The sequence below is a fragment of the Gopherus evgoodei genome, chromosome 6, assembly GCF_007399415.2.
Source record: "Gopherus evgoodei ecotype Sinaloan lineage chromosome 6, rGopEvg1_v1.p, whole genome shotgun sequence".
In the NCBI taxonomy this organism is placed as follows: domain Eukaryota; kingdom Metazoa; phylum Chordata; order Testudines; family Testudinidae; genus Gopherus; species Gopherus evgoodei.
Genome location: NC_044327.1, coordinates 6,728,149 through 6,738,464, shown reverse-complemented (window position 1 = coordinate 6,738,464; position 10,316 = coordinate 6,728,149). Strand labels below are relative to the sequence as shown.

The following is a 10,316-nucleotide window of genomic DNA, read 5'->3' as shown; positions in this document are numbered from 1 at the left end:
ACACTAGGAAAGATGTGGATACATTGGATTCCAAAGGAGAGCAACAAAAATGATAAAGGTAGGACAATAAGTAATGGTCTTAATCTGCAGTAAGGGAGATTTAGGTTGAATATTAGGAAAAACTTCTAACTATAAGGACAGTTATGCTCTGGAATAGGCTTCCAAAGGAGGTTGTGGAATCTCCATCATTGGAGGTTTTTCAGAACTGGCTGGACAAACACCTGTAAGGGATGGTCTAGGTTTACTTGATCCTGTCTCAGAGCAGGGGGTTGGACTAGATAACCTCTCACAGTCCCTTGCAGCCCCACATTTCTATGATTCAGGTGAGAATGGCCCATTTTCCCCACTGGATAACCCCCATGTTTTGTCACATTTAGCCCCTGCTTTCATGTACCTGAAATTATATAGAAAATGTATCACAGTTTGTAAGTCTGGAACATGGGCAAACTCAGAGAGAACAGCTTTGGGTACTTCATGGAATGCCACTTCATGGAATGACACAAATGCAAATTATACCTGCCAGCAAGTACAGGCCCACAGTTTTCTTCATTTACCAATGGGGGAGACAGAAAGCAACATATGCAAATAGTCTGGAAGGAGGTAGGAGTATGCCCTTGATTCTGCTAGAGAGAGTTAAGACATTCTGTCCCCACAAGCCTGCTAGTCCTAGGGTTTATATTCCGATGACTTCAATGGGAGCAGAGTTATGCCAAAGCAGAGCACTTCAGAAAATCCCACCTGTAACTTGTTTCTATTTCTAATACACAAACACACACCTTGAAATAGCTGGTTATGAAACATCTAGATAGGTATATAAAACAGCTGTGCTTATTACACTTAAAGATAACAAGGTGGACTGACAAAAACTTAGGGCATCAGTGCCCTGTGTGTTTCTATACTATTTAATTTTTCTTCAAATGTAGCATATTTAATACATGAGGATCGCGTTTGTTAACAGAATATTTGGATCAAAAAGAAACAATCACTTTTTAAAAAAAAATCATGAAATCGTATTGTAATATTATCAGCCTTAATAGGATTAATTAATTAGGACCCAGTTGTGCAAACCTTGCTCATAATAATGAACACTTACACACACAAGTAGTTTCACTGATTTCAATGGGCAATACCCAGCAACCTAAGGGTTACACAATTGAGCCCTCGAGTTGTACAGCAATTTGCAGATGTAAAGCACTATTCAAGTGAGAAGCATTATTATTATTATCAGCATCGTTTACTGCAGCCAGAAGGCAATGTATTTTCATTTCCATCTCATTTTGGTTTTGTCCATCCTGCACTCACTGAAAATTAAAAAACCCATCAGTCTCAAGGGGCAACTGTATCTTTCAGCCATTATCCACATTAACAAAATGAATCTATTCCTATAAACTGCTGCTTAACCATGCCTGTAAAGCAGGGGTAAATATTAAAACAGAACCTGTCACTGACACCACCAAAAATAACCACAGGAAGATCCGATCGAGGACTTGAGCTACAAATTTCCAGTCTTCAACTACCTAGAAGAAACAATAACAATAATATTAGCTTGGTTCTTTTTTTACAAGTTTCAATATACTTTAGCTGCAAAAACTGCAATTAAATATATGGTCTGTGCTAGTTATAACGGTAAACAAATGTTACCGATGCCATAAATATCGTTCCCTTGGGCCCCAATCCGTCAAACACTTATCCACATGCTTACCTGAGTAGTCCCATTAACTCCAATGAGTTTGCTTCAGTGATTAAAGTTAAGCACATGTGTATGTGTTTACAGGATCGGGGTCTTAAAATGGTTTTATAAAGATTTGTTTAAAAATTCATTCTCAAGTACTTTGTCATGGATCCAGCAAAGCACATAAGCCCAGGCAGAGTTTTCAGAACGTGAGCTGTCCCATTTACTTCACTAGGGTTAAGTGCTTTGCTGGGTCAGAGCCTAACACACACAGTGCATTTAGGAAAAAATGGGACTTTGCATTCCCAGCTGTAAGTTCTGGCACGTCACGGTGCGCATAGTGTAAAACAAACCAGGAGAAAGTTTTTATCCTCCCAATTTCACACTGAGAGCCTGTGACCATGGACGCTGAGATCAAAATGCAAAGTATTGTTTTTCCTGTAGATCACCTTTTAACTCCTTGCAGATATTGGGCCAGTCACTGAGATGCATCAGCTACTCTAAATGCACCTTAATTGGCAGGTTAATGGCTGCTTTGTGTTTCAGGAGTGGTATAGAGGCACTGAAGGGTACTGGGGACTCTGGCCCATTAGTTATCATTCGTTTGGCCAAACTAGACACTCTGGAACTTCTCAGCACACCGAAACTGATCCTTTTCTGAAAATTACCTTCCCTGCTGCCCTTCGCTGGAGTAAGTAATTCAAGGTGTGTCTATGGCCTGGTCTACACCGGTGTGGGGGGTGTCGATGTAAGATACGCAACTTCAGCTACAGGAATAGCATAGCTGAAGTCAACGTATCTTATTTCGACTTACCTCCCATCCTCACGGAGCGGGATTGACGGCCGCGGCTCTCCCGTTGACTCCACTTCCGCCTCTCGCCCTGGTGGAGTTTCGGAGTTGACGGGAGCGTGTTCGGGGATCAATTTATCGCGTCTAGATGAGACGTGATATATCGATCCCCAATAGATCGATCTCTACCTGCCGATCCGGCGGGTAGTCTGGACGTACCCCTTGATGTATTGTCACCCCAGGTCTGTAAGACCCGGGCTTGTGGACTGAGTGTTTCCAAACCAGCATTTGAACATCCACATTGCACTGTAAACCTGAGTTTGCAATTGCTGGACCCAGGTCTCAGAGCTATGCTAACAGGGCCATACGGCACCACATGGACCGACTGACACAGGCCTGTGGCTGGAGCTGTGCCACTGCTGCAAAATGACAGGTCTTGGACCCAAGTCACAGCAGCTCTCGGGCTCTGACCTACGCCGCAGAGTGTCCTAAGACTCAGCACCTGTGTGCTTGCTGACCTGAATCAGACTGATTGGTGTGTGAATGGAAGGGGGGGTTGGGCTCAGACCTGAGCCAGAACCCAGGCTTAATGTGCCATGAAGACATTCCCTAAGTGGGCACGACTGCTTACACCAGTACCAGGAGTACAAAAGAAGAGAGATCTTTTAAGAATGTCTGCTAGCAGGCTGCCTAAACAAGCCTTTCTGACCCCCAGGCAAGAGACAGAAAGGTCAAACTGGAGACATGTTCTGCAGCAAAATAGAGGCTGTTCTGGCATTTTTACATCTGCATGTAAGAGAGCTGGAAAGTGGAGTGCAGGACAGGGCTGACTGGTGCCTGGTTCATGTGGCGAGGCAGGAAGAATGATGGTGATGCCCTCAGAGAAAGTCCCCTCCCACCCTGAATGAGGTTCGTGGCCCAGGCGATTTGACTGTGGGAAGCTTGTCCTGCTGTTGCCAAGCAGCTAAAGAGGGGATTTCAATCACCAGGGCTAGCAAGCCCTTTCACAAGCTTAATTGCTATGTACACTTCATTTACAGCTATGCAGATTGGCTTCTGGGGAGGTACCAACAGCTAACACAGTGACACTATAGAAAGGGAGATTTCAGTAAAACAAGGCCATTCAAGGGTAGAGGTTGGCACTAAAAGGCCAAGGTTCTAGCCTGACTCTGGGGAAGGAGCAAGTCTGGCTGTGTGATTTCTATAAATGAGGCAGCTAGCCAAGAAAGGCCCACAGTTAGAAGGAAAGGAAGTAAAACCCTTAGGTACCCCAGAGATGCCACTTATGGAAGCAATACTAGAGTGCCAGAAGGGGTGAGTGCCCTGAACAAAAGGAATCCAGGAAGGAAAGAAGCCGATCACCGTGGCTAACTGGCAGGGTTTGGGAGCCTATTTGAGCCAAACAGAAATCCTTCCGAATTTGGAAATCTGACCCTTGTGAAACCAATCAAACTTGGGGCTGAGTAGGGAATATGTGAAAGCTACAGGGGATTATGAAGAGCAAAGAGCTACATGCATGAAAACAAACAAGATATTATTTATGCATATCAGAAGCAAGATGTGTGAAAAAGAATCAGTAGGTTCACTGGGTCACCATGGACTAAAGGGATCAGTTAAGGAAGATAACGTTGTTGCTGAGACACTAATGGTACACTGCAATCTGCGACTGGCCCAGGTCAGCTGACTTGGGCTTGCCTGGCTCAGGCTGTAGGGCTATAAAATGTCAGTGTATATTTTCCCATTCGGGATGGGGCCTGGAACCCCATGAGCCAGAGTCCAGCTCGAGCCCTGGGAGCCAGAGTCAGCGGACACAGTTGCAGTGTACACATACCCATTATGATTTCTTTGCATCAGTCTTCACCGCAAAGGATACTGGGGAGAGAGACGTACCCGAACCTGCTCTTTTTTTGTATGTTAGGGACTGTCAGATATTGAGGTGGCAGGATGAAGTGGCTAAGCTGCGAGCATATATATAAGATTCCCAGACAATTTTGTGTGGCTTTAGAAGAACGGTCATACATGGACTTTTCTCTGCCATGCACTTTCATTGACACAGCATCTCTGGTGTGGGAACAGAGCAGTGGTTCCACCCACTCCCTCTCTTGCCATCCATTCCCTGCTCATATATGCCGGGAAGTAGCAGCTGCCTAATGCATAAAAAAGCTCACGACTGAGTCCTCAGAATTTTTGTGATAACTAATGACCTAAGCCTGCAATGTGCATGCTGGCAGAGCTCACATTCACTTAGAGGGGAGCTTTCCCTGAGTAAGTTCCCCTTAGTACTTTTCAAATGAATTGAATAGCTTTCTCCAGGCTAAGGGTAGTTCATATAGCCATTGTAGCTATCTGGTGTGGGATCTGTGAGCATTTTCCCATGCCCTTCCCAGAGCTGGCCAAGGAGCAAACAAATAAAAACTCATAAACATCTCAGACACATTTTTGTTTTGAAGTTTTTTAAAGAATATTCATTTTTTCAAAAACAAAATCACAGCTTTGCTTTGTTTTGTTTTTACTGAAAATGTTTGGTGTTTTTCCTTTTTTGGTTTTATCATTCAAAACACTTCAACCCACTCTGTCCCTAACCTGCATTTCTACTATCACAGTGATCTTCTGAAGTTACTAGGGATTATTTTAAAAAGAATAATAACCCTCTACATCTTGGGGCCAGACCTCTTTGATACACTTCTTAAAGCTAGATGGAAACAACAGACTCTCAGAACTGAAGCTTCAGAACAAAGGACACAATTGAAATTAATTATTTACCACTGATTGGAAGTAACTACAACAAACAGAGCTCCTTTCAGCACCGTACTAACCAAACCTCTATTTCTTTTTCATACCTTGTCCCTATACATCACCTCACAACATCATATCTTTTGGAAAATCCATGTTATTTCCACTTCTGTGTTCATTGAACATCATAACAGACATCTAGATAATTGGGGCAAAAAGGTTTGGAGAGCCAAATATACTTAATATTTAGAGTGTGATTCTGATATGACATACATTGGTGTAAATCAAGAATACCTTCACTGCAATCAATGCTGATGTAAAACAGATACAAGGCATTTAGGTGGCTAAAGAACCTATTTGTAGGTGTTAGATGAGACAAGTTATTTAACTATGCTGGCTGCAGATGAAAAAAAATCTTCATTCTATTTCTCTGTCAGAACATCCATGTACTCCTCATGTGTTAACATTACCTGTCTGATGAAATGCTCCTTTTTTACATGGCCAGAGATGTATCTAATAGAATCAGCAGCTTTTTCCAAAAAAGCAATCACAATTTTTTCTCCATCCTTGACTTGTTTCTGTTTCTTTTTGCCTGAAAGCTTTGATTTTAACACTGGGATAGTTCCTGCAGCCTCTGAGAAGGTATAGCGGTCCACATGGCCCTTCAGGCATAATAACCTAGGAAGCTTTTGAAGGAAGAGTCTTTTAACCCAGGGAGCCATAGGATGGTAGGTTGCTGAGGACCGATGGTGCACGTTAATAACGAAAACAGTAACAATAATTGAGAGGGTTACAAAAATCATAATAAACAACAAATACTCGCCAATCAGAGGAATGACTTTGGAAGAAGATGGTATTATTTCTTCAATTACTAAAAGAAAAACGGTAAGGGAGACTAAAACAGATGTAGATAATGAAAGTTTTTCCCCTTCATCAGAAGGCAAATAGAACACCAGCACAGTTAGAAAAGATAATCCAAGGCAAGGAACGATTAGGAAGAGAGTGTAAAAGAGTGGGAGGCGTCTTAAAACGAAGGAGTAAGTAATGAATGGGTAGGAATGCAACCCATCCTTTCTGCTGCCTTTCATGCCTTTGGCCTTTAAGATCTCCCACTCTCCATTATCAAAGAAGTCTTTCCTGTCTACGTTTTCATCTACTAAAATCAAGTCAACCATGTTGCCATCATAGGTCCAGGATCCAAATTTCATGGAGCAATTCTGTCTATCAAATGGGAAAAACGTCACATCCATAGTGCAGGAACTCTTATAACTGGCTGGTGGAGTCCAGGTAACAAGCCCATTGTATTTCACTATGACTTTGGTCATCAGAGAGCCTTCAAAACGTCCATCGGCACTGGGGAGAGGAGAAATAGAGTCAGTTTCAGTTTTTCACCAGACCCGCTCAGTCATTTGGATTTTCTGATTCCAGTTTTGTTTTCTATTCCTTTGAAATGAGAGAGCAGTGGCACAGTAGGAGTATTGGGCAAAGAATTCCATAAAATCCCATCCGCTTTAGAAATTTGGGAGGAATGCCCCAGATGATGAGGGTCGTGGAGGCCCTGGGCTTTATAAAGTGCTACTCTTTTCCTTGTTTAGCAGATCTCAACTTCCAGACTCCCCAGGTCTCTCTTCATGTGATGCCCCCTCATGAACTATGGCCCAGTGGTCAGTGGAATATTCAGATGCCTGATGCTGGGAGGCAGCATGAACTAGTGGATGAAGCATGGGACTGGAAGTCAGGAGACACAGATTCTACTGCCAGCTCTGGTGACCCACGTCAGCTGTCTGTAACTATGTTTCCCCTCCACACTGCTTCTGTCTTGCCTCTTTAGACTGCAAGCTTTTCACGGAAAGGACTGTCTCTTACTATGTTCACACAGTACCTAGCACAATGGGGCTCTGACCTTAGTTGGAATCAGTAATTCCAGTAGTCCCAGGTTTGGTGGGATTTTGAGATCCTTCACAGATTCATAGAGTTTAAGGCCAGAAGGAAAAATTAGATCACCTAATCTGACCTCCGGTATATCACAGACCATTAAATTTCGCCCCATTATCCCTACACTGAGCCCAGTAACTTGTGTTTGGCTAAGGCATATCTTCCAGAAAGGCACCCAGTCTTGATTAGATGACATCAAGCGATGGAGAATCCACCATTTCCCTTGGTAGTTGGTTCCTATGGTTAATTACTGCCTCTGGTAAAAAAACCCTGTGCCTTGTTTCTAATTTGTCTGGCTTCAGCTTTCAGCTACTAGTTCTTGTTAGGCCGCTCTTTTCTAGATTAAAGAGCCCTTGAGTACCTGGGATTTTCTCCCCTTGCAGGTACTGTCTATATTGTAATCAAGTACTCAATATTATTTTCTGATAAGCAAAACAGATGGAGTTCTTTAAATCTGTTAGGCATTTTCTCCAGCCTTCAAATCATTTTTGTGGCTTCTCTGCACTCTCTCCCATTTTACAATGTCCTTTAAAAAGCGTTGACACCAGAACTGGATGCAGTGTTCTGACACTGGTCTCATCACTGCTGCATGCAGTGGTGAAATCACCTCCCTACTGAGTACTGTCCTGTTTATGCTGTCCCACTTTGACCCCTCCAAAGTCCCATGTACCGGTTGAAGCAGCTTCTGTCCCCAGAAGGATGGCTGTGCTTGGCTCCCCACTCCGGACGTTGCAAGCTGGTGCACAGGATCACAGCATCACTCCCTCAAATTTGGCCCAGCCGCACCCCTCATTGGAGGTCTGGGCCAAAGCTGAGTGGCGCTGTGCCCTTGTGCATCAGGGACCAGGTTGCAATGCCCAGAGTGAGTAGCCAAGCCAATCAGCTCCACGGAACAGGAGCCACAGGATATGCTGTTGTGAGATGGGCTCACCCTCCTACTCCCGCTCGCCAGGCCTCCCACTTCCCGGGGCAGGACTCATCCCATTTCAGCCTCTTGAAATGTTGGCAGGCAGGTAGTTCTATGGTAATAGTGTAGGCAGAGCTGGTAGGGCTTCCTATTATTAAGGTTGCTTGATATTTCCCATTGTAAGACCCTGTTTTCAGTTGCCTATAACTTTGCCAAACTTTGACCATTCAGGCTGAAATTTTCCAGGCCAGCTGACATTTCTGGGAAAATTTCAGCTGACATGGTTCAGCCATTCCTGAGAATTATATTAGGAACAAATAGGTTGTTTTTCCCATGTTGAGAATCTAGCATCTCCATGCTGTGAAGTAGGGAGTTGAAATTTGGTAGGGGTATGGCCTTTGCATCAGGGGATGTGTCTTTGCTATTCCTGCTAAAAAAACCCTGCAAATTTGGTTATGAGACTTTGACCAGGACTTTCCTTGAAGTCACTGCTCCTGGGTGATGCAGACCATTGTGGTGCCAGGCACCAGAAGTGAGAACAGGGTGATTGTCTCGCAATGCCCACACTCCCTGCTGGGCCAGGAAGAGTGAAGGATGAAACAGCCTGAGTTGAACACAGAAGGAACAAGAGCTGGAAATGCAGGGGAAGACTGAGATTGGATGAGGAGGCTGGGGTGGGAGAGACTCTGGGACTTGCTGGGCAAGGAGAATGAGGCAAAGATCCCAGGAGGAGGTGCCTGGTCAGAGACTGGGACTCAGAGTCAGGGAGGGGGAAGATTTGGACTTGGACAGGGACCCCAAGGGGAAGACTGGGACTGGCTGGGTGAGGAGAATAGAACTGGGACTAGGAGCGAGGGTGGGGAGGGAGAGACAGGATAGGGAGTGGCTGGGTGAGACAGAAGCAGACAGGTTTGGGAACACTAGAGAACACTCTCCTCCAGAACCTGAATGGAACTCATTATTCCTGAGTCTCAATATTCCTCAACTGTCAACAAATAGCTGGAAAACCACTGGCAAAATGTGCGTCTCACACCTGCCTCCCCCAGTGGCTGCTCCTCAGAGGATGACAACCTACTACTGCTATCAGTTCATCTGTTATCTCAAGTGGTAGAGGCCCATGCAGTGGAACTAAAGATTTCAACTTGCTGATGTTCCTGTGGGTGTCAATATGGTTCCATATAATGGATTTTCTAGGTTTTTTTATTTATTTTCTAAAAACAGGAAATTACACACAACACTGTTAAAAAAATGTTACAGCTGCAAAGTCACTGAAGGAGGCAGGAGTCCTGTGGCAAAAAATAGTTTGTGATCATGTAATTAATGACTCTCAAAAAAGCAGGCTCACAAGAGGGCCCTGTTACGGTGGCATGGACGACCTTAATTCTGGCAGTTTCTAACTGGAGGGCTTGACTTTGCAGCCTTAGTGTTTTCTAATGTCGCTTTTGTGTGCAATAAATAATGCTAATAGAAAAGCTGAGCCCAGATTTAAGTGCTTTGCTGGATCAGGGCCTAGGTTAGTGCTCTAGGCACTACTCAGCTCTACTGCAGGCTGGAGATGGCCCAGTGAGTATAACAGAATGTGCTAATCTCATCTGCACCTGTCTCCTTTGTGTACTTACTTCGCTTCCTCCAGAACCACTCCCTACTATGGAGATTTCCTCTGTGCACGTTCCAGAGTTACATGGCAGCTGGAATGTGGAGAAGGAACAAACACATGCTCCGAGCAAGCTGTTGAATTCTACTGTCTGTCTACAGAAGGCAGCTAGAAGACCAGGGAAACAACTTGCGCAGGAGTAAAACACCATGAACCAAATTCTGCCTGGTGTTTTACTCCTGCGCACTTGCAAGGCAAGACATGGGCAAAGTGGGAGTAAGGGGAGAGTCACACAGAAGCTGATCCAGAGAGTGGGGATGGGCAATTGCTCCTTTTCTCCAAACCCCTCCCTGGCAGAGTACCACAGGGATCACTATCCTGTCTCCCCTCTGCTACACGAGGCCAGCTGGGAGTAGTGGAGAGATGCTACAGATTCTGCTCCTAGCAGCAGGCTGACGGCACCAGCTGTGCACTGTGTTCTCCACAGATGCAAGTAATGATTTGGTTGATGTTGGCCCTGCTCTGAGCAGGCGGCTAGACTAGAACCTCCTGAGGTCTCTTCCAACCCTAATCGTCTATGTCAAACTCCTGGAGTTCAGATCTGGATCTGAATGCTCCCCAGGGTCAGGAGTGATTGGATTAACAATGACACATCAGGCCCAGGCCGGAACTACAAAGTGCAGGT

General features: G+C 44.7%; 1 protein-coding gene across 1 annotated transcript in view; it reads right to left on the bottom strand.

The window, feature by feature from the left end:
* Nucleotides 1–1,192: 1,192 nt before the first annotated feature.
* The window catches only part of CHRNB3 (cholinergic receptor nicotinic beta 3 subunit), a 32,156-nt gene continuing 23,032 nt past the window's right edge, over nt 1,193–10,316 (bottom strand). Inside the window, exons 5-6 of the mRNA XM_030567273.1 lie at nt 5,666–6,548; nt 1,193–1,517 (exon numbers count right to left, since the gene is read on the bottom strand). Coding sequence (XP_030423133.1) covers nt 1,383–1,517; nt 5,666–6,548 — 1,018 coding nt within the window. The 3' untranslated portion in view covers nt 1,193–1,382. The remainder of the gene's footprint in view (nt 1,518–5,665; nt 6,549–10,316) is intronic.